The sequence below is a fragment of the Periplaneta americana genome, chromosome 7, assembly GCF_040183065.1.
Source record: "Periplaneta americana isolate PAMFEO1 chromosome 7, P.americana_PAMFEO1_priV1, whole genome shotgun sequence".
NCBI classification, from domain to species: Eukaryota; Metazoa; Arthropoda; class Insecta; order Blattodea; family Blattidae; genus Periplaneta; species Periplaneta americana.
In genome coordinates, this window is record NC_091123.1 from 91,143,966 (window position 1) to 91,168,448 (window position 24,483).

The 24,483-nt window shown below is 35.0% G+C and overlaps 1 protein-coding gene across 14 annotated transcripts in view; it reads left to right on the forward strand.

Moving 5' to 3' along the window:
* LOC138703288 (protein bric-a-brac 2-like) overlaps nucleotides 1-24,483 on the forward strand; it is a 212,012-nt gene that overhangs the window by 37,932 nt on the left and 149,597 nt on the right. For 9 of the 14 annotated variants that reach the window (XR_011333076.1, XM_069831043.1, XM_069831045.1 and 6 more), the window contains one exon: nucleotides 19,513-19,833. Coding sequence is in view for 13 of the 14 variants with exons in the window: in XM_069831043.1 (XP_069687144.1) it covers nucleotides 19,513-19,833 (321 nt within the window). In the remaining variant the exon portion in view is untranslated. Of the gene's footprint in view, nucleotides 1-7,744; nucleotides 7,930-12,786; nucleotides 12,930-19,512; nucleotides 19,834-24,483 lie in introns of all 14 variants that reach the window. The other 5 variants (XM_069831047.1, XM_069831051.1, XM_069831050.1 and 2 more) reach the window with 2 other exon arrangements.

Consider the following 24,483-nt stretch of genomic DNA (forward strand, 5'->3'; position numbering starts at 1 on the left):
TTGTCTCACTGCCACTTGGCTAGTATTTCTGAGATCACATGACACATAATGTATTTTTATACAGAGCAGTTTCATCACCTTAAACTGGAGAACTTATTTTCCTGACAAAATCTGTTGTCTTCGAATGTAGGCTTTCACGGCCAGCATCAATGGGGCTAAGAGGCCGTTGTCTACTGGCGATGTTATGTCTAGATGTTTTGTCTATGGCTGTGGTAGACATCTTTAGTGGTGAGGCAGTAGAGCAGCGATCATCAGCACAGAACACGCTCGGGCTAGATTCTATTACCCGCAGATAAGAGACTGCACTATGGTGCACCAGTAGCTGCTGGTGGGTAAGCTCTATTCCCCTCTGCCTGCTGCTTGATGGGGCATTTGATGTTCCACCGGATACCCTTTACCCATTTCAGCAAGTGCTCACAACCACTGCACTAGAGGGTGTAGTGATCTCCTCAGTGTGCCAGGAATGACTACTACACCCTTGAGTGCCTCGCCAATGAAGATGTCTACTGCAGCTGCAGACAAAACATTGCCAGTAGACCACGGGCTCTTAGCCTGGAAAATACTTACCCCAGAATTTTTCCTGTATCTCTTTTCAGCTTGTTAATCCTTTCAGTGTTATCAACTAAATTGTTTCAGTATTCGAGGGGATGTTGTCCACTTCACTAAATATTTAGCAGCAACTTTGTAGAAAGTGTGAATAAGTTATATCATCGAAATTTTACTACTTCTGAAGTAAGACCCTCTCTTCAAAATTTGCTACAATGGTTCTGACAGCTGAAGTAATAAAAGTCATTCCACTTTGAAGGCAAGTTTGTCTTTAAATCACACGAGATATTAATTACTGAAAAAATTGTAACTGTTTGACCTTCTGTTCTTCGTATAGCTGAGTGAAAGATTGATGCCTGGTTGTGGATAAAGTAGTCATACCTCTTAACAAAGAATTTTCAAAGAAGATTTTTATGGCAAGTGGGCACTTATCTTGGGATTCAAAATAGGATTTTAGAGGGGAAGAACATACCCAGAAAATGTCCAATAGCAGGAAGTAGCAGCAATCTTGTTTCACTGTACCCTCATATATTTATATTTTTGATCTACAAATTTGCAGAATTGTTTAAGACTATAAATAGAAATAGGAATATATTTTCGAGACATTTCCTTCTCTTTGGAAGTATATCAGCAGCTGTCTCTGAATAGTATTGTGAATGATGTGAACATTAAACCCAACTCCTTCTAGGTCATGTTCCAAGTTCTCTTCTAGTTTTGTCAAGACATTATTCACACCTTTCCTGGTCATACACCCAAATTACAATTTGTTTTATCAGCACGCAATGCTGCTCCTTGTCATAAAAATCTTCTTTGAAAACTTGTCTTGTCACAGGCATGACTCTACTTTATCCACAATTAGGAATCATCATTCACTCAGCTGTACAGAGAATAAAAGGTTAAATGTAGAGACAGTGCGTGCTGTTTCGCTAGGCAATTATTTGAGATTTAATAATTTAACAGGAATAAAATACAGTGAAACCCTCTTGAGGCATTTTTTTTAATCAGTATATTCAGCTTATTAAGCAGAAAACTTTTTAAAGGAGAAACCCTGAGGAATTGATGTATGATACATTATTTCATCACTTTTGTATTGGAAATTATAATTTATTCATTATATTATTTATTACAAATACAAATTAAATTTTATGTTTTACCTTATTATATACAGATTAGGGTGAAAGGGTTCGACTGAGTAGCCAGAAGCAAACTCTGGGAGATAATGGAGAACAAAGGATTCCCACGACACCTTATAAAAGCTGCAGGAAGTTTACACGTAGACACCAAAATCCAAATAAAATATTCCAATGCTAGAAAGAAGCACATGCCCAATTACAGTAACTCAAGGATAAGACAGGGATGCCCACTCTCACCAATAAACCTTTATATTGACAAAGCCATAATTAAATGGAAAAACATTTTAATGAATAAGTATTTTAGTAGAAATATTTTAGCAATGACCCTTTTATTTGTGGACGACCAGGTGATCATACTAAATACTATGCTAAAATACTGTTCAGAATTCTTTAGAATAGCATAAAAAAAAAAAACAAAACAAAATCAAGCCTTGCATATTTTAATAACTGGCGCAATTAACAGTACTAATATTGAAGCATTACAATCCATCCCTTCAACTAAACCAATAAATTTAGAATATTACATGCATGCCATATTAATAAAAAACGAATTGGGCAGCCAAACTATGGTACATGGACTGATACCTAGATTTCAAGCTCAGATTAAAAACACAGGCTGAATTTATACAAGAGGTGATCAGCTTAAAAAATTAGTTTATGTACCAGTATACTGAAATATAAAGAAAAACTATTGCAAAATGTTATTTTCCTAAAAGTTTCTCGTAAATTCGTCGATAAAAGTAATAGTTTTACATGTAAGTAAAATTATTACTATATACACTGCCCTCCAAAAAAATCGTGAATTTCCTTCAACTACACTGGTCAAAAAAAGTTTTGAAAGTTGTCATAGAATCCATGTAAGACTCACATCAGAGAAAAAAAGTATTATATCTTGCCTTTTTATGATCTTTGAAGCAAGTTTTATGTTTTTACTTTTTGAAGCACTAGGTAAGTTTGTGACAAACAACAGTTCAAATGAGTTAGTCTAGGAGAGTGGTCCGAGAGGTGGTTGTTTCTTGGTGTTCACATTACAATAATGCCATGATCCATACTATTAGCAGTGGATCGTACTAGAATAGTCACTTCAAGACAACAAGCTATGACAAAAATGGAGATAGCAGAAGTCATAGATTGTAATCAAAGTGATGTTTCTAGAGTATGAAAGAAATTCCAGGAGACTAATTCCATAGCAGACAGACACAGAGCAGGACACCCACGCAAAATAAAAAAACAACAGCTGGAGGAGACCGGTATATCCGTGTTTCTGCACAGAGACGCTCTTCATTCAGTTACAGAGGAACCTTCACAGGGCTACAGGGGCCACCATGTCAACTCAAACAGTACGAAATTGACTACGGTGTAGTGCTATGTTCCTGAAGACCTCTAAAGGTTCCTTGACTCCACAACACAGAGCACACTGTGTAACATGGGCCAGAGATCAGGAATAATGGAGGCAAACATTGTTTACAAATGAAGTAAGGATTGGCCTCCATCCAGATAACATTCGTGTGTGGAGATCCAATGACTAACAGTACAATGAATTGTTTATGGCTAAACACTACCAGCAGCAAGGTGGTTCAGCACTCTTGTGAGCAGGAGTCGTGTGGGAATGTTGCGCACCATTAGTCCACATACAGGGTAACATGGACTCACAGAATACGAAGACAGTGTTCTTCGATCCATTGTTACTGGATTTTCATGGGATATTGGAGGAGGATTCATGCTCATGGAAGATAATGCCTGTCCCACTGTGCCAGTGCTGTGAATAAATTCTTGCGGAGACATGAAATTCATAGGATGAACTGGTGAACAGCTTCTCTAGATACGAATTGTGTAGAACATGCATAGTGCCTTCTGAAAAGACATTAGAGATATGTTTAAGAGGTTCAAATCATTGAGCACTACATCATCGTCTTCATAGTTGTGAACGTTGGCTACACTGCTCTTCAGGTCACATGGCCATCATTTAAAATTGTCATAAGGTTACAACACTTTTAGTATTTTTTACGCTACTATGTATTCCTGTAGTTATGAAGTGATGAATGTACATTACCCTATTTAGTACTAAAAATAAACATTGTACATATTGCAAAACTTTACTTTTAAATATCTATACGAAAATTACTAAATTTCAACATGGAAAAAAATGTTTGTGCAGTACAGTATGTCTTTACATAACCTATAAACATATTTTCCAATTATCTGGCACTGGCTTTGTCCCACAAGTTGCCGAATATGAGGAATTCTACTGTCTTAAGAAAAGTAGTAGTAATTGTATTAGCTAGAAAACAGTCAGTTTTTTTTATATTACTCTTCCTGGAAATTATTTCAGGCACAAACTCAAGTACAGGCTAAATTTTGCGAATCATTCTAAATATAATATGAGCAATTTTCAACCTTCTGTAGGGTATTTAACCAATCAAAGTTTCCTAATTTTGTCATTCATACGAATTTTATAATTTTTGTGTATGTCTTTCTCCACATCATAGAAAATATTGTATAGATTATTGAAATTTGCGTGGCAGTAGTCTTTTAATTGTCTTGGGACTTGTTAATTTACATTCAGGTCTTAAAAAGAGAACTATTCTGATAACAAAGCATAATAAACATACGACTATAAAAGGAAGCAAAAGAGATATAATGCTGTAAATGCGATTGCAATGGCATTGAAATATGTAATTCGAAAAATGCTTTTTGAAAGCTTTTGTACTCGTACATAGAAAGCTTTAGGGAAGAAAGCTGTTTGGGAGTTGGAAATGTAAATCGAATTTGTTTGTTGTGCTTATTACTATACGAAGTTGTTAAAGTGTATGCTTACATTCGTATTTTTTAGGAGTTATAATAAGCACAACATAAATATTTAGATAAGGTCAACGTAAAATGTATTCTAAGAGTTACTGCATACTTGATAAACATTAAGTGCCGTCTAATAATGCCTGCAACAATACACTGAAAAAAATTGCACTCTTAAGTGTAGCTTATATCTAACATACCAGAAACTAACTGAACTAACATCAAAGTAGACCTAATTTTGTGCATATTTAGAAAATATTTAAATATTGTTTGTGAATCTAACGAGTGATGTTTATTTAAAAATTGTTAGTCAAGTGTGGACCTATGTGGTTTTATTATGGATTCCATGAACTTGTCTTAAACAGCCAGCAAATAAATAATCTTATAGAAAAGTGACTATTAACGTAATTGACTGCTGATTGAAGGAGCAGAATTTTCTGTTTGATTGTGCAGTAAGTTATACCTTCACAAGTTAACTTGCTTAATTTTTAAGACAAAACAGTAACCATACGATACAGAACATTTTGATTTTGAATATATGCCTTTATGAAAACAATTCAGTTCAGTGTCGTGTTTCATTACTTTTCAGTTTATAACTTATTTAAAAATACTTTATATTAACTAGCCTACTAGGTTATTTAGCATCAGTGAAATTGGTGACAGGGAGATGGTATTTGGCGAGATGAGACTGAGGATTTGCCATAATTACCTCACATTCACCTTATGGTTGGGGAAAACCTCGGAAAAAATCCAACTAGGTAAGCATCCCAAGCCGGAAGCGAATCCATGCCTGAGCATAGCTCCAGATCAGAAGGCAAATGTGCCTATCAACTGAGCTACACCAGTGGTTCCCTTTGAATTAACTGGCACTTTTTATATCTTGAATCATGCTTTCTTATTCATGTAACATTGAAAAATTTACAGATTTGCTTGTAGGTGAAGTAATTTTATCCTTAATTATGTGTAATTGTGGGACATCTTTAAAACTGTGGTTTTATTATAAATTAATAAGCTACCATAAATAGTAGCAGTAATTTAACCACTTTCGATCCAGTGAAGTTACTTAGAAATAACTTAAACAGCTTCTGTAATTTGAAGTGCTGTGATTTACACATAATATTCTTTTGAGAAAACTCCATATGTAGATGAAATTATTGGGGATCATCAGTGTGGTTTTAGGTGTATTAGATAGACTATTGATCAGATTTTAGATCGACTATTGATCAGATTTTTTTGTATTCGACAGATATTGGAGAAAAAATGGGAGTATAAGGGTACAATATATCAGTTATTCATAGATTTTAGAAGGGTGTATGACTTGGTTAAGAGAGAAGTTTTATATAGGCTAATATTCTTACTGAATTTGGTATTCCTAAGAAACTAGTTCAATTAATTAAAATGTGTGTCGGTGAAACTTACAGCAAAGTGTGCATAGGCCAGTTTCTTTCAGATACTTTTCCAATTCACTGTGGGCTAAAACAAGGAGATGCACTATCACTTTTACTTTTTAACTTCGCTCTAGAATATGCCATTAGGTAAGTCCAGGGTAACAGAAGGTTTGGAATTGAACAGGTTACATCAGCTCCTTGTTTATGCAGATGATGTGACTATGTTAGGAGAAAATCTACAAACTATTAGGAAAATCACGGAAATTTTACTTGAAGTAAGTAAAGAGATAGGTTTGAAAGTAAATCCCGAAAAGATGACATAAGATTATGTCTCGTGACCGAACATAGTACGAAATGGAAATGTATAAATTGGAAATGTATCCTTTGAAGAGGTGGAAAAGTTCAAATATCTTGGAGCAATTGTAACAAATATAAATGATACTTGGAAGGAAATTAAACACAGAATAAATATGCGAAATGCATGTTATTATTCGGTTGAAAAGCTTTTATCATCCAGTCTGCTCTCAAAAAAGCTGAAAGTTAGAATTTATAAAACAATTATATTACCGGTTCTTCTGTATGGTTGTGAAACTTGGACTCTCACTTTGAGAGAGGAACTGAGGTTAAGTGTGTTTGAGAATAAGGTGCTTAGGAAAATATTTGGGGCTAAGAGAGATGAAGTTACAGGCGAATGGAGAAAGTTACATAACAAAGGAGCGCGTGCATTTTATTCTTTACGTGACATAATTAGGAACATTAAATCCAGACATTTGAAATAGGCAGGGCATGTAGCACGTATGGACAAATTCAGAAATGCATATAGAGTGTTAATTGGGAGGCCAGAGGGAACAAGACCTTTGGGAGGCCGAGACATAGATTTGAGGGAGGTAGGATATGATGTAGAGACTGGATTAATCTTGCTCAGTATGGTTGACTTATGTGAATGCGGCAATGAACCTGTGGGTTCCTTAAAAGCCATAAGTAAATAAGTGATTTACACATACATAGAGAAAATGCACTATTCATAGCAGTCACAGCTAGCTGTCAGAATTGAATCTGTAGAAGTGAAATGTGATAACTGAAGTGAGGGAGTGTCTACATGGACTTTATGAGAATGTAAATTGGTTTCAATAAAAGAATAATCATTGATTAAGGTGACTGCTGAGTGGAGGTAGCTGTTTGTCAAGTCTGACTTGTATTATTTCTGTCTTATTGATCACGTTATGGAGTACTTACTATTACCAGAAGACTTGCTTTATTTTCCATATAGGTGTATTGTATAGCAGTAGTTCCCAGGGTAGTGTAAAGAGCTGATGGGGGTCACGAGATGATTTACAAAATAAAACAAAAATGCCTTATTCACACATTTATATTGTATTCAGAAACATAAACAAAATTGAACATGAAAATAGAAAAAAAAAGTTTCAATAGTTATAGCTAAAGTAAAAAATTATAAATACTATAATATGTCTGTTTTTGAGAAAGTAACTTCTTAAATCTTGACTTCGTATTCAGTATGCACCCAAATATATCATTTTCTATTTCAAGGACATTTATTGCTTTTGTTTTGATGGAAATCATAGACTGGAAACTTTTTTGCATTAATACGAGTTTGCAAATGCTATCAAAACTGTTTTTTTTTTTTTTTTTTTTTGCAAGCTCGGGGCATTCTTATATTCTTTTGACTTAAAACTAATCTATGCTCTGTGAAAAAATTGAAGTTCTTGGGGCAATAGCAAGACAAACCAGACATTTGCTTAAAATGAGATATTTACATTTAAATTTAAATGTAGAGGGAAATTTCCCATACAATTTGTGAAAACAGTGTCATGATTCCTCAACAGATGATACCACCAGTCAATAAGTTCTTCTCTTGCCCAATAGATTGTGAAAGAACATAACAAGCCACAACAAGATGGCGGAACCCAGTAGACAAAGACTGCTGTTTAGAGGAAACTTTTTAATAATAATTCGGTGTTAATAGTGAAAGTGGAAGTTCACAATTTGATGGCAGTGATATGGACAAAGATTTTATTCCATCAGAACCAGAATAATCTTCATCTAATGAGGTAAACTTACTATTAATATTAATTTGTGGCTTGTCACATTCTTGTACAAAATATTTTCAATTCATATAAGAAGGAAAATAAACTGTGAAAAATGAATTTAACTAAATGAAAATAATGTGATTTATGTAGGCTGATATAATTTTTTTTTTTTTTTTTTTTACATTTTTTTCAATCTGAATTTTCTCAATTTCTAAACAAGACCTGGAGTAGAAAAGCTTACAGCATTCAAGGATAATGTCATGGACAAAATAAAAACTGAACAATTGCAGCCCTTTGGTATCAGTTAATCAAAGAAAAGTGGCTAAAGAGCATACAGCATTTTTTCCTCACATCTGGACACACACACATCTGCCTTCAGATAGTGACTTTGGACTTATTGAAAAATATAAAAAGAAATTTCAAGATATCTACTCTCCTAAAATTCGGATGGACATTATAAGAAAGGAAAATAAGAAAGATCCTTTTCATGTTACTTATATGCAAAGGGAACATGGTCTTAATGTAATTAACTTGGTCATAATATAGGGTATTTCAGAAATCAGTTCAAACATTAAACCGCTGTAAATATTATATATAATATTTGAGATAGAAAACAAAAAAATCACAGTGTTAGGCAAATAATGGGGTTTACAAAACATTGGGAAGATGTCCGCTGTTTTCTTGTTAAATGTACAGCATTCTGTCTGCGACACCATGCACAGCATTTTGCAGATAGTGTCTTGGAATATTGGCAATTTGTTGCGAGATGGCATCTTTCAGTTGCAGTAGGGTTGTTGGATATGTCGGGAAAACTCGTTCTTTAATGTAACCCCACAACCAAAAGTCGGCCGGATTGAAATCTGGAGATCGCGGAGGCCACATTGTTGGAAAGTGCCTACTGATGACACGATCGCCGAACATCTGCGTAATTAATCGTTTTGCAGGGATAAAGATGTGGGGTGGAGCACCATCTTGCATGAAGATTATGTTTTGCATATCGTGATTCCTCCGTGTAGGGATGACGAAGTTCTATAACATGCTGTAGTAGTGCTCCCTGTTTACTGTAATAGTCTCTTATTCCATTGTTGTCCACACCTGTAGAGTAATGGTTAGCGCATCTGGCCGGGAAACCAAGTGGCCCGGGTTCGATTCACGGTCGGGGCAAGTTACTTGGTTGAGGTTTTTTCCTGGGTTTTCCCTCAACCCAATATGAGCAAATGCTGGGTAACTTTCTGTGCTAGACCCCAGACTCATTTCACCGGCATTATCACCTTTATCTCATTCAGATGCTAAATAACCTAAGATGTTGATAAAGCGTCGTAAAATAACCTACTAAAAATTAATGTTGGAGTTAACACGCATAATTGAGGTTCGTTTTCCGACCAAAGTCATCAATAGGCACTTTCCAACAATGTGGCCTCCGTGATCTCCAGATTTCAATCCGTCCGACTTTTGGTTGTGGGGTTACATTAAAGAACGAGTTTTTCCTGACACATCCAACAACCCTACTGCATCTGAAAAATGTCATCTCGCAAGAAATTGCCAATATTCCAAAACATTATCTGCAAAATGCTGTGCATGGTGTCGCAGACAGAATGCTATACGTTGAACAAGAGTACGGCGGACATCTTCCCAATGTTTTGTAAATCCCGTTGTTTGCCCAACACTGTGATGTTGTTGTTTCTTCCCTATTTCAAATATTATAATAATTATTTATAGTGGTTTAATGTTTGAACTGACTTTTGAAATACCCTATATAACAAAAGCCAAAGTAGGCCTAACAAAATGTGGTGCACCGGTTGCTTTTTCAACAGCTATAACCTTCAAATTTACCAGCTTTTCATTAAACATGTCCTAAATGGTGACTACAAAGAGCAGAGTTGACCATCACGAATAATGTTAAAAACCCTTCAGCAGAAGTACCCAGAACTGCTTAAAGTCAAGCACAATAAGTTAAGTGGTGTTAAGCAACTCTTCCAGTCATACTATCAATTTTTCATGATTATTACACTGGATTAGTTCTTGTCAACTTGATGGAAGAAGGTGATACCAAAGTGAACCTATACAATGACGATTGTATTGCTTGGTGATTATTTTTCTGAGAATGACTTACAAGTACAATCTCTCATTTTTCCTTGTTTATATTAGTTTGTTTGTTTTGTTCTGTTTTTAATTTTAGTCAAAGTTAAAATAACTGTAATGTGAGAAGTTTTCATACTTTTTGTACCACACACTGTATAAGAACGATTATTTTTTTCTATGCTAAATAAGTATCTTGTCAAATGCGTATTTATGATATAAAACATAATTAAATACAGTTTTGTTCAGAATTCTAATACAGTTTATACTTTTTATTCCTTTTCCAACCTAAAATTTATTGCAAAATAAAAAGAGGCAATAATATGACAAGGTACAAAATAATTGTCACTTAGCTAATCTATAAAAATATAGAAATATAAATCAATAATCACGAAATATGCAGTTTAATTTCAACTGAAGCAAAGTACATGAAATGATGAATAAAATAATGTGCTTTACAAGAACTCTAAAATAAAATTAATAATTACAGAATTTTTCAAAGCAAAAATGGTTATATCTCAAAACATGCAATATGTGGCTTGTCTTGTTATTGCCCCAAGCCCTTCAATTATACTTTTAACTTTCCATCACTAAGCACATATGGTATTTCAATAAGTATTTTCTGTAACATTTTTTTTTCTTAATTTCAGTCAGTTGAATGCAACTGTTAGAAACGAATTCAGTATCTATCTGTCACTGTCATGATTATTTTGAGTTTCTTCTGGAAGATATTCAGAAAGCTATTGTTTAAAATTGTGCAAAGTAAGTGGTATGTCTACAAAAACAAACAAAGAATTTGTCATGTCATACGATATATAGCTAAATTTTCTTTTTGTTCAGTAATGTCTACCAGAAATTAAGTTTCCTTATAAATCCGTGGATTATTTCTCTGGCTGTTATGTTAACATCTTGGTCTCGCAAACTATTATTTCAAGAGTTCTAAGTGTTCGAAATAATATATCAGAAAGGAAGGCCAGTCTAAGAAGCTCTGCTCGTTTTTCAGTTTTCGAGATTTTGTAATGCACTTCACAAACGTGTAGTGTACAACATTTTTTGTATGATAATATTTTTAAAATTGCAATTACAATATAATTATTTTGTGTTGAAAATTTAGAGCAATATTATTTCAAAGCCATCGTAAAACTGCACTGTAATGGTAACTAAGTAAAAATAAGTCCAAATGGGCCTATTTCGGTATAGTTTTAGGTTATGAAGAATGGTTTCCCAAGTAACAAGTTTCAGTGTGAGAATTAGAACTTCCAAGGTCTAACAACAATAGCTGTAAATACAGGAAAAAACACGATCTTGCAAGAAATAAGTTTGCATATTGCAATTTCTCGTCTTGCAGGTATCGACACATTAGAAGTTGGGTGGTATCTACTGGTTTTGAGTAAAATTATCGTCGTTCTTGATTTTACAGGCGTTTGTATTTTTCGTATGGGGTTAATTACTGGTATGATAATGGGGAGGGGGGTCGCAAGTGTCACACTCAAAAGTGGGTCGCACTTTCAGAAAGTTTGAGAGCCACTGTTGTATAGTATATAGGCATACAGAATGCTCTCCTTTCCCTTAAACATTATTTATTATTTGGAAAAAAAATTCTTTAGTTCATCTTATGTCGTTCAAAATTCTATCTGGAATTAACTTCTAGTATATAAGGTGCCCCATTTTTTAACAAACTTTTAAAGAGAGAAAGTGTATCTATAGGCCAGAAAATATGGTAATTAGATGGATAACAATACTATATTCTTATCTTAACATGTGTCGTATAATATGCTTGAACATATGAAGGTAGTGGGACATTTGGCATTAATAGGTTGTATCTTACATCAGGGAGAAAGGAACTAGCCACCCTGCCCCATTATCTCCTGGCTTAATTGTCTTATGAGTGGTATCTTATTGGTGTCATTTATGGGATTCAAACCTGTCTTCAGACAGTTGACTAAACAACAATCTTACATCCAATCTACTATATATATATATATATATATATATATATATATATATATATATATATATATATGCATTTAGCTGGAAGAAACGACAGAAAATTAAAGTTCATTGTTTCGATAAGTTCTTTTAGTGTACCCATTTCCCTCGAGAATAAATATCTTCTGAAAAATTATTGAATGGAACATGCCTTCATGTACATTGTTTTTTTTTATGAGGATTGTAGAAAGACATTCGACTTGCCAACTTCTCTTAGGAATAATACTGTTGTAAACGTTCTAAAAAATGTCAGATTTTAATTAACCACTGTTTCAGCTAAATTGTTTCATTGCATGTATCTATTGTTGTATTGCTAATATTGTTATTGTGTTTATTATACCAGAATTAATAATTGTGAGTACACTGAGTGTTACTGGCAGTTTAGCAATAAATAATACCCTTTTAAATTTAAACTTATGTCGTAGGCTCAAAATAAATTTATATTTTAACTACTTGTTGTGACTGTGCCTGTTTTGAGATGCTGACTGTGCTTATTTTGAGATTTGGTTTGTCAGTTATTGTGTCTGTGGGCAACCTTTTCTCTCAGACTGTTTTCGTTCATATTCACCATATTAATCAAATCATTTTAAAAGTTTGTGTAGTAGAACCTCGATTTTCTGTCTCCATGTTATCCGTTTTGTGGATTAGCTAATCATCACAATTTCGTTTTTTTTAATAAGCTAAAAGTATAATTATATGAAAGAAACCATATGGAATGCCAGTACCTCAAGCAAGGCTACTGTTCCCGCCAATGAGAGCATCAAGAGGGAGGAAGAAGATATGGTGTCAATAACATATGTTCCCTTGCAGGCCACCTTGGAATCAGCTGACTTGCTGCTGCATTTACTGGAGCAGGAGGAGGATACCATTTATCTATCTGGAATTCTTTACATGAGAAAACTAAAATTGAACATCAATAAAGAGAACTAAATGCAGCCAAAGTGCAAAAGAAAGTAAGACTTTTTTAAATGGCTCATGATTAGTTCTTAATTAAATAAACATTGTTGTAAAGTGACATTAGACTATAGCATTGTCTAAGTAAAACGGATAATTGAGGTTCTACTGTATATGCAATGCAAGAATTGTTATTGGAGAAATGATTGGCAGTGAAACAAGGTGGTGAAGCAAAATAATGACAGTTTAATGGAAATCTACCCTAATGAATACCTGTCTGAATTTCTTTCTTAAAAATACAACTTTGAATGGAACAGGTGAGGCCTTATCATTATGTTTCTAAAAGGTTTAATTCAAAAGTCTTCCTGAAGCTTTCAAAGAACTTGGGAATCACACCATGAGCTCCAATAAGAAGACCAATCACCTCAATGTTTTCAAGCTGGTATTTTACTTTTAAGTAATCAACTGTTGGCAGGTAAATGTTGATCTTTTCTTGATTCACATCCTCTGGCTGGCTGCTCCCCATTTCAATCCTTATGGTAGGATCAATTATATATCCTTTCTTGGTAGTTTGGGAATACGCTATGATGTCAATATGTCTAGAGGAGTCATTAGTAGCAAGGCAAAAAACTTCCTCTTCTACTATCCAAGACTTTTTTTTCAAAGCAGCTGCAATTAAGGATCTAACATGATGGTGTCTGGCATTTTGGAGGAGTAAACCTCTGTTACACTGACCTTGGACGTGGGCAAGGGTTTCAGTCTCTGAGCATCCATGTCTGCACCGGGATCTGTCCAAAGAGTGACCAGGTACTCCTCTAACTGCTGGTAAATTGGCATTCATTTTAAGGCAGGTTACCCATTCAGATGTAGATAGTCCAGACTTGTTAAAAATTCAGGCATTGGCTTTAGGTACTTCACTGTATACTTCTACACCTCTGCCGAAGTTCAATTGGACAAGGGAGATTTAGATGTTGACAGGAAAAATTAAGTTCAGACATCAAAGGTCGCATACTATTTACATAAGGATTTTCATTTAATATTAAAGTGATGCAGATGTTGCAGTGTTGCAAGAATGCTTCCCATGATCCTCTGACTAGTTCCAAACCTCTGTAATTTTTGCTTGCATATAACATACTAGTAGGTGTATCAGATGGCAACATAAGCATTTGTTTAACAGAACTACGTATTAACTTGTCAATATCTTCTAAGAACATTCCTGGTAACTGATGGATAGGAGGCATTTGTAATGGGTAGATCAATTTAGGTCTTATATATTAGTTAACAATAATGAGCCTTTTGATCTGGGCGGAGCATGGAGGTAGGTACTAAATTTTCCAAATCATTTTTCAGGCTTAACATAAATGCCTCCCGATCAAATTTTATTTCCTCATTGAATGATACACCCAGATATCTTATGGTTTCATCTTGTTTGATCCCTCTTATGGAACAATCTTCATAAAGAATCAGATCCTCTTCACGTAACTTTCCTTTGCAATATTAATGAAAATTTATTTATTAGAATATTAATGTGTAATCCAATGCCTTCTAAAAGCTCCTTTACTATTAATACTAGGTCCTGGGCAACTGACATATCTTTCCCTATGACTACTAAATCATCACAAAGACACCCATAGTTAGATTGTCTAAATTTTCAGAAACCTCAAACCCAAATTTATGATGGACTTGTTTCTCCTTAAGTTCTTTTAGAATAAAATCTATTGACATATTAAAAATTAATGGGGATAAAGGTGACCCTTGGAAAACACCATTTTGTAATACAGTTGGATCAGATATCTGATTGGAACTGTGAATCCGAGTAAAATTCCCTACTACTAAAGATTGAACTAATTCATGTAAAGATACTGGAATAGATAGGGATTTCAGACAATTAATTACATGTTCTAATCCAATAAAATCAAAGGCCTGTTGCACATCCAACATAACTATTGAGACATACTTCTTCTCCTGCTTAGCTTTCTTGAGGCACCCATTAGCTAATGAAGTATTAATAAATGTTCCTGGTTGTGATACAAATCCCCTTTGGTTTTCATTTAAGTTAACAAATTGCCTCATTGTGGAATCAAGAACTTTTTCAATCAATCTTCGAATTACTGAACAAATAGAGATTGGCCTCCAGTTATTTATTTTATTTTCTTATTTTACGACGCTGTATCAACATCTAGGTTATTTAGCATCTGAATGATATGAAGGTGATAATGCTGGTGAAATGAGTCCGGGGTCCAGCACCGAAAGTTACCCAGCATTTGCTCTTATTGAGTTGAGGGAAAACCCCGGAAAAAACCTCAACCAGGTAACTTGACCCAACCGGGATTCGAACCCGGGCCACCTGGTTTCGTGGCCAGACTCGCTGACCGTTACTCCACAAGTATGGACCCCTCCAGTTATTAGAATCACTTTTCTCCCCCTTACCTTTGTAAATCAATATAGTTTTTGCTTCACGCATTTTATCTGGAACAATTTTCCATTTTAGCATTAGGGCCTATGTCCAATATAAAAAATATTATTGGAGAGCATTCAGTTAATTTCAAAGTCCGAATTAGAACCCTATCAGGTCCAGGAGCTGAATCAGTCCTCATCTTGTTCAGACACTTTTGTATAACTTCTATAGAAATTTTAAACTCCTGTTGTAATCCATCATTAGGTAGACTAAAATGAAATGTGACATAATTTTTAAGTGTACAATTATTTGGAATTCCCCATTTATTCTCAATAGCATTTTTAAAATCTTGTATTGGTATCTGACAACATTCGTTATTACTGGTATTGTTATTATTCAATATTGATCGAACACACTGTTTGCATTCATTAAAATATTGATATTGCAAAAGTTCATATTTATATTTTTCATTAATTTTTTTCCTGTTTCTTTTAAACTGTTTTTGAGGATTACTGCTATCGTGATAGCTCCTATCATTAGTGGTAAAAATGTTTTTGTTTTGTTTTCTCATTTCATAAAAACGAACAGAACGATGCTTAGGACCTGGTAGTTTAGTATTCACTTCTGCAAGAGCTTCCACAAAATCATTACAAATTGTATTGAACTCACCAGGACATGGATCCTTTCCCAACAGAGCTTCAAATTTTTTAGTAAATAACTGAATTTCTTGCCAAACTTGATCCAGACGTACTGCTTCAGTATTTCGGATTAAAGATTTGTCAATTATCTGGAGATCTGGATTGATCTGGAGAGCTAGATTGGTCTTTAGAAGATTGATGTTGATAAAAAATACGTTCCCTATGCTTCTCGGGATGAGATTTTGTAATATGTGTAGTTAATCTTACATACAATTTGCCACAATATGAACAAGATATAGTGATATTATGAGACTTTATGTGAGAATTTTCAATCTCATTATCACGTATTTGTGACTCATTAATAAGAACAGTAGTGACTGATGTTTTTGCTGCTAAATTCGTACTCACAATAGTAGTCCTACATTATATAAATAACACCACAATTATTGTATGTTGTATTCAACATAAACTTTCACGAGGCCATGGAAATTATAACACGAAAGTAAAAATAACATTGTTAATACATCATGAAGACCCGCGCCGTGGCGTCATGGTCTAAGGCATCCTGTCTAGGACACACATTACGAAATGTGCACTGGTTCAAGTCCTCATGGGGAAAGAAATTTTCTCATGAAATTTCGGCCAGTGTATGGGACCGGTGTCCACCCAGGATCGTGATGCACTTGGGGAGCTACAATATGTAACAAAAATCCGGTTTCACAAACCAGCTATAATGGCTGGGGGGGATCATCATGCTAACCACACGATACCTCCATTATGGTTGGATGATCGTCCACCTCTGCTTTGGCATGTGGACGCGAGGCCAGCAGCCGGTTGGTCAGTCTTGACCCTTCATGGGCTGTAGCAAAAAAAAAACATCATGAAGGCAAAAATCTAGACAATTCATGCAATAAGTATCTTTACGCAATCCTGGATTGTATTATGAATTTCTCGATGCAGTTGTAAATAGTGAGCAGGCTGTGTTTTATCCAACTGAATTCTTGAATTCTTTGAAACCACAAGGATTGCTAGCACATAATTTAATACTTAATATTGAATCACCAATAGTACTATTGCAAAATATTGATCCACCAAAATTATGCAATGGAACAAGAATTGGTGTGAAAAAACTCATGTAAAATGTAATAGAAGTGACAATATTAACTGGCAAAATGAAAGGAGATAATGTTTTTATCCCACATATTCTTATGATACCCACTAACATTCCTTTCTGTTTTAAGTAACTGCAATTTCAGTGTGACTAGCATTTGTAATGAATGACTGTATTAAAATGAAGCTCAAGCACAATTACTCAAAGTTGTAGACATTAACTTAAAAACTGCGTTTTTTCCACATTCATAACTATATTTTATACAAAGGAGTAGAAAAAAAAAATTGCATGAATAAAAAAGCAATTCAATGATACTTTCGTCAGATTGCTATGTAGTAAAGTTAATGTACGTAAGCCAACTGAAAATAACACTGTATTCTAAAATTTACATCTCTCAAAATATTATTGTTCATGTCTGAAAATGTGTTACTGCAAATATCATCTGTACAGTCATGTTGCCAATGTACAGAGTGATTTATATAGAACTAACACATTTCTTTCTTTCTTTATTTCAAAACGAATGATGCTAGCCACAATTTGTTACACCTCAAATGTATAGTATCTTTGGTACGACCAATAGAGAGAGAAATTTTGGCTCACGATGACACCCCAATGAGATCAGACTGGGAACAAGAGAATTCCCTGTTTGTCGTCAGCTATCTCTGAAATTCAAGTGAAAGCACAATACACATGAAATTACGTGAATGAACTAGCTTCAGATCAATTTACACATCTTATAATTATTTTATCTCTGCCTCTGTGCAACATCACTTTTGCGGTTGGGAGAAAAGGAGATGGCAGAAAGGTTGTAATGCTTTTTAATACACTGACTCACACGAGTATGTATGGGTGTGAAACTTGGACCCTGTCTCAATCTGACATGAATAAATTGGGCTCGTTTGAAAGAAAGATATTGCGCAAAATATATGGACCCATAAATGAAGGGGGAGAATGGCGAAGTAGGTACAATCATGAGCTGTACCAACTTTATGCGTATCCAGACATTGTTACAGCCATAAAAGTCGCGAGATTGCATTGGGCTGGACATGTATACAGAATGGATAATAGTGAAATTCCTAAGCGAGTCATGGAGTATAAACCAGAAGGAAGAAGTGTTGGGAGACCCAAATTACGTTGGATGGATGGAATAATTGAAGATGTGAGAAAGTTTGGAGCCAAGAGCTGTGGATGGTGGCAAGGAATAGGGAGTCTTGGAGGAAAAATCCTTAAGGAGGCCCAGGCCCGAATAGGGCTGTAGTGTATATGATGATGATGATGATGATGATGATGATGATGATGGTGGTGGTGGTGATGATGATGATGATGACGACGACGACGACGACTCCCATGACTAAGATAAGGCATTTGAAATTTAACAGTCACTGACCGGCAGAGATAAAATGTAAAATTGAAACATTGAGACAATGCTAAGTGGGCATATAGGGACCAAGGGGTGTGTTTTTGTTTTGCTGAATTTCAAGACAATGTTAACTCATTTAAAGGTTGTGTGACTGTAGCTTGTATATATATTTTCGTTTAGTATTACTTTATTTATAGTTTGATGGTTATATTATTTTATTTGTATTTCTGGTGATGTGGAAGAGAAGGCCTGATGTCCTTAACTACGTCAGAATAAATAAATATACAGATATATACATATATACACACAAATTAAACATTTGAACGTAAGGCACGTTGCCTGAGCTACTGTTTTAAATTGATTTAATCCTTTCAGGCATTTGGCTAAATGGTTAATTAATTCATCTAAGTGACGCTATGTAAAGATTCATCTTTATGGACGAGAAAAGCTTAGTAAAGACAATTCGTTTTGGTTGTCTGTAGTTGAATTTCTGAAATTTCCGAAAAGTCTAACAATCAGTTTAATTTAAAAAAAAGTAAAGCATAAAAGGACACCTGGGCAATGCGGGTGTTTTCAGCTTGTATAATATAAATAACTGAAGTGATAACCCACAACTTTGGCGAACTCTAGCATTAATTGGTCTCCAGTTAGATAATGAATTTTCAGCTTTGATATTTCATTGTTTTTATATTGTTATAAATATTGGATGTTATTTTGTTGCGAAATATTATCATGTGCTAGAATTTCAAGTAATTTATTTCTGTTAACTCTGTCGAATGCCTTCCTGAAATCCATAATAGCTATATGAGTTTCCATATTAAATTCGTTGTGTTTCTCCACCAGAAGTTTGAGTGTGAAATAGCCTCACAAGAGGATCTGCCCCTGTGGAAATCATTCTGCTCTTCGCTAATTTCGTCCGAATAGTGTTTATTAAGTTTATTCTTAATTATATTTGTATAAATTTTGTATCCAGAATTTAATAAACTGATGCCTCTACAATTTTCACCAGTGACCTTTCTTATGAATTCGAATTACTATAGATTTTGATCATCTTACAGGTGGTTCATCTCTATTCCAAATTGTGTTAAGGAAGAATATAGTAATTAATTGTATTCCGTGTTATGTGCTTTTGCAGGCTGATACTTTGGAAGAAGCTCTTTTCAATCCAGACACAGTGAGTACTGAAGACGAAACGGTGGGTTACGATTCTTCACGGCACGGTGACACAGAATATTGGCCCCTGTTTGAAACAGAGGTCAAAACAGAGGACTTAAGTAACCAGAGTGCTGCTAGAGAAAAGATGAATACTCAACAGAAGATGTTACCTCAGCAGTATTGTCTGCGATGGAAATACCACCACAATAACCTGCAAGTTATGTTTAGTCAACTCTTGGAAAGGGAGAGCTTTTGTGATGTTACTCTCGCTTGTGAAGGAAAAACTCTAAGAGCACATAAGGTGAGAAGACAAAACAAAATGTAATTATAGTTTGATCAAGTCTTTAAATTTGTAATTGGAAGTTGAAGGCAGAACTTTTATAGGGCCGAATTCATAGTCAACACTTATCATAAGGAAACCCTTAAGCAGTTCCTTATAATCATTTTCAGTTCATAAATCCCACTGAAGTGAACACTTATTCAAATAAGGTAGCGTGTCATCTTACTAAAGTGTTTCCTCATCTGCATTGTAATCAGCTGATTCAGTATGCAATGGATGATGATTATGATTTTGATGAATTTATTGAGTTCTATAATGAAAATGAAAATGAAAATGAAAATGAAAATGTGTTTTGGCAAAACAAAAAACGTATATCAGAGATATGGAAAACCTTTAGAGATGTACAATGACCAACAATTTAAGAGGTGATACCGTTTCTGTTCTGGATATTCTGGTGCCTGTCATTGAAATTCACAATACAATCATGAGGCTTACCGATTTCACCACTGCTGAAAATATGGGTTACTTTGAGATTTTATGTTATAGCATCATTTTAGGTAGGTTTAAGTGATATTTTTCGAAAAATATTCATGTCCCAACAGTGTTATTTGCATTTGTATTCTACCCAAGGAATAAACTGTTAAAATTTGCGTATTTATACCACTTCCATTTTGTATATCATAAAAATAATTGAAAATAAATTAAAATGATTTACTTACAGAAATATTTCCGGAGTTTGCATTAAATTTAACTGCAATTTTGTCCCATGTCAATTTCTTCTTTTGAAGAGAACAATTATCAGATTTTTTAGTTTCGACGATATCTCTATATTTCATAACTAGTTCTCTTATCTCTAGCTCACTTCTTTTTCTTCTGTAAAATGCTTTCTCGACATATTGTACAATTTTTAGCTCTGTAATATTTACTTCTGTATTTTTTTTATGATAATAATGTCTATTTAACAATTTGAAGGTGCTGGAAAACAATTGAATGTATAAAAGCGCTCACGTCTAGCCATGTTGCCATATTTATTTGGATATGAAGGGAATGCTCAATGTGTATGAAAGAGTAGCGTCTCTGCAATACAATGTAAAATAAGTGCTAAGGATATGCTCATTACTTAAGTGTTTCCTCATTTTATAAGTGACGACTATGAATTCAACCCATAGACTATGTTTAGCCTATGCTCACACTCTCACTCGCTTTTCAATTGCTCTGGCACTAAGATTGTTCAGAATAGTCTACATAATTTATTATGGCAAAATTTCTGATTAAATACATAAATTAGAATAGTACAGCAACAAAGGAAGTGTCTACTTTGCAGAATAATGTAAAAAAAAAAGTAATTTGAATGAACAATGTAATGGTAAGAACTTTTTTGCTTCTTGTTAAACAGAAAGTGTTATGTCTCCTATTTTAAATGGAACACCCGATATATTTTCATATTTTCGAATAATGCTTTTGAAAGATCTATCCATGAATTATCTGCAATAAAGAGTTTTTTAGCAATTAAAATTGCTACACAATGGAAAAAAGTTATCAATGTCTCTTCACGAACCCTTGGCAGAAGTTCTCTCATAGTGGTAATCAGCAAGCACAAAACCCAGCACATAATGATACAGATACAGAACCTGCTCATTCTGTGCAGTCATATGACATGTACGAAATGATATGGTCAATTGTCTTCTGGTGATACATGTGTCTTCTGCAGCACACTGTAGAATATGTTCTTCCACATAGTTGTATGAACTACTTTTGGTCTTCCTCGATACACAGTTTGTGATGCTACGTTTCCTGTCTCATTTCAATGAGACACTGCACCAAAGGCTTTATGATTTGGCTGCCTTCAATCTGGGAACGCCATCTGATGCAGCTGCATAACTCTGTACCCATTACATAAAAATCGCATGTGTCTGATTCTGGCATGGTTCGGCACCAAAATGTAACCAAACTGCAGTGTAAGTTAGATGTACGAATCAGATATTGAAGTCACGACGCAGTTATTTCCGGCGTGACTCCGCCTCTTTGCTTACATCTTAGGAAGTGAAGGCTCTATAAAGTCTAGGTAGGTAGTATCGTTCGCCATTTTTGTTCTTTCATTCCCGAGCTACCATACGAGGAATCTATTTGCCACACCGTTAAACATTATCATGCCATAGCTCCTATGATAATAAATCAAACACACTGTAATTCAGCAAATAATTGAGCGGCAAATAACGTCTTCCTGTGCTTTCTGCGAATGCCAATGAAAGAGCCAAAATGGCGGGCGATTATATTAAGTACTTATCGAGCCTTAAGAAATGAATAACGTCTTCATAAGCGAATCACAAGATGCACACGTTTAAATGTAGCCAACCTGCAACGCGATTGGCTGCCGAAAATTAGAGTGACGGGACTATAACAAAGTTTCCTTGGCAGTGCATGGCCATCTAGGGTACAGTGTACATCAGTAGATCGATGTGTATCAATAACATCATTTGAGTGTCTGCAAAAGTTAACCCTTAACTGGAGCACCACAAGTTTTATTACGTAACTGGAGCAGCAGGGTTCTACAGGCCCAGAATCTTATTACATGAGAAATGAGTTTTTAATAAATATTGGTTTACTGGTTTGTTTTGTTAATATTTATGATAGTTGGACACTGTCATTACAATAATGTAATTAAAAATGTAATAAAATGGTGATCTACACAATACAAAAAATCGAAATAGCCTACATAAATAAATCATATGAATTAAGTTTGACAGTTGTTCACTTATTTATCACAATGCATACATCACTTTTTTGTGCACTCATTACAAATAGGGTTAAAACACTTGTCACACGAATTGGCTATTTACTTATACTTGTTTTAGGGGCAAGCGTATCATCATTGTCTCTTCAACTTCAGAACTGCAACAATGTTCCGGTTCTTCTCACTGATGATTGAAGTTCCATTGGTTTCATGCTAGGGGACCTTCCTGGCCATTCAACAGTGCCTCGCTGATCTATCAATCTCCCCGGAAACTGATCATCTGGTCACTGACTTATAATTAATCCATAATGCACCCATTAGTTCAGTGGTGATTGACTTTTAACTCACTCTGTCTATGTCATGAGGTGACTTTTACACTGCTGAAAAAATGTAGTGGAACATGTTTTTGTCAGGATTTTTTCTTCCCCCTCCCCCACCCCAAATTAGTATTTATGATAGAATCTGTGCTTCATGTTGCTGTCACATGCTTGAATTACATAAACTGCTTACCGCATTAGCTTTCTGTGGCTTCATTTCATTGGAATATTAAAATTATTTCGAGATGAGGAAAATCAAAGTGACTGCAGGAGTTCCATCCATTTGAAATGCCATCTGATAGATTACAGTTCACATTGCAACTCAATAGAGCTTGTTTACCTTCAGTACAACATGAGGTATGTAAGTGAGTTGAGTTGTCCCGAGCAGTCACAGTGCTGCAGGAAAATAGAATTCGAGGTGTAGCTGTGGAGCTTCAATGTGGCCATTTCTTTCATTGGAACAGCCTGGAGATGTTTTAATGAAACAGATAATTGAACTGGAAGGCCAGGTCAGGGACAGAGACGAAAATATCAACAAGGCAAGACTGATGTCTGATCAATTGTGCTCTCTAGCTTATGAGCACTATTACTTGATTCTGCCTCAGTGATCTCGAGACAGCATCTGGCATCAATACACTGTGTCCACACTAAAAGTATACAGAAATAATAGCTTATATCGTAACTTGGATAAGGTTTATTAAATAAATTTCTTCTGCATTGTATAGAGTAACTGAAAAAGTTTTTATTTCCACTAGTACACATCAACATGAGCACCATTTATAGCTTGACAGGTACCAAAACGATAACTCAACCTCTCGCCAGGTTCCACCAACATATCAGGTGTTATAAGCTCAACTGCTTGAATGATACACTGTCTCAAATCAATCAAATTACGAACTTTTCTGCTGTACACAAAACTTTTAATAAATCTCCACACAAAAAAATCCAAAGGAGTTAAATCCTGGCCAGGAAGTTGGCTCACCCCTACCAATCCATTTCTTGAGAAGGTTACATCCAAAAACGTTTTAACATTTCTATGGAAGTGTGGTGGAGCACCATCCTGCTGAATTGTTAAACCTGGTGGAAATTACGGATAGCAAAGTTCTCCAGCATATCAAGGTACGTGACTCCCTTCACTGTAGGCTCATAAAAAAGAATGGGCCAATTACTTCATTTTTGTGCATTCCCAACCAGACCTTGATTTTTGGTGAGTCCCTTTCATGTTCAATCTCACTGTAGGCAATTATGAGTATTAACCTTCCTGCAAACATGAAAGGTTGCTTCATCACTGAATAGCATCAAATCGACATACCTGGGATTTCCATCGATAAACCAAATCATCTCGTCACAGAAATTAGCTCTCTTGTGACAATCATCTGGTTTGAGTTGATGAAGGAGCTGAAGTTTGTAGGCATGCATACGGAGAATCTTGTGAACTGTTGAACGAGGAATCAGCAGTTCCCTACTACTAGCCTGCCTAATTGATTTATGTGGGCCTTTAGCAAATGATTCACACACCTGATCCACAGTCATTTCGGCCACATGCTTTTTAGAATGTTTCCCTGTCTTTGAAATCAAGCTTTCATTATCTCGTAGAGTTTTATTCCACTTGTAAATGGA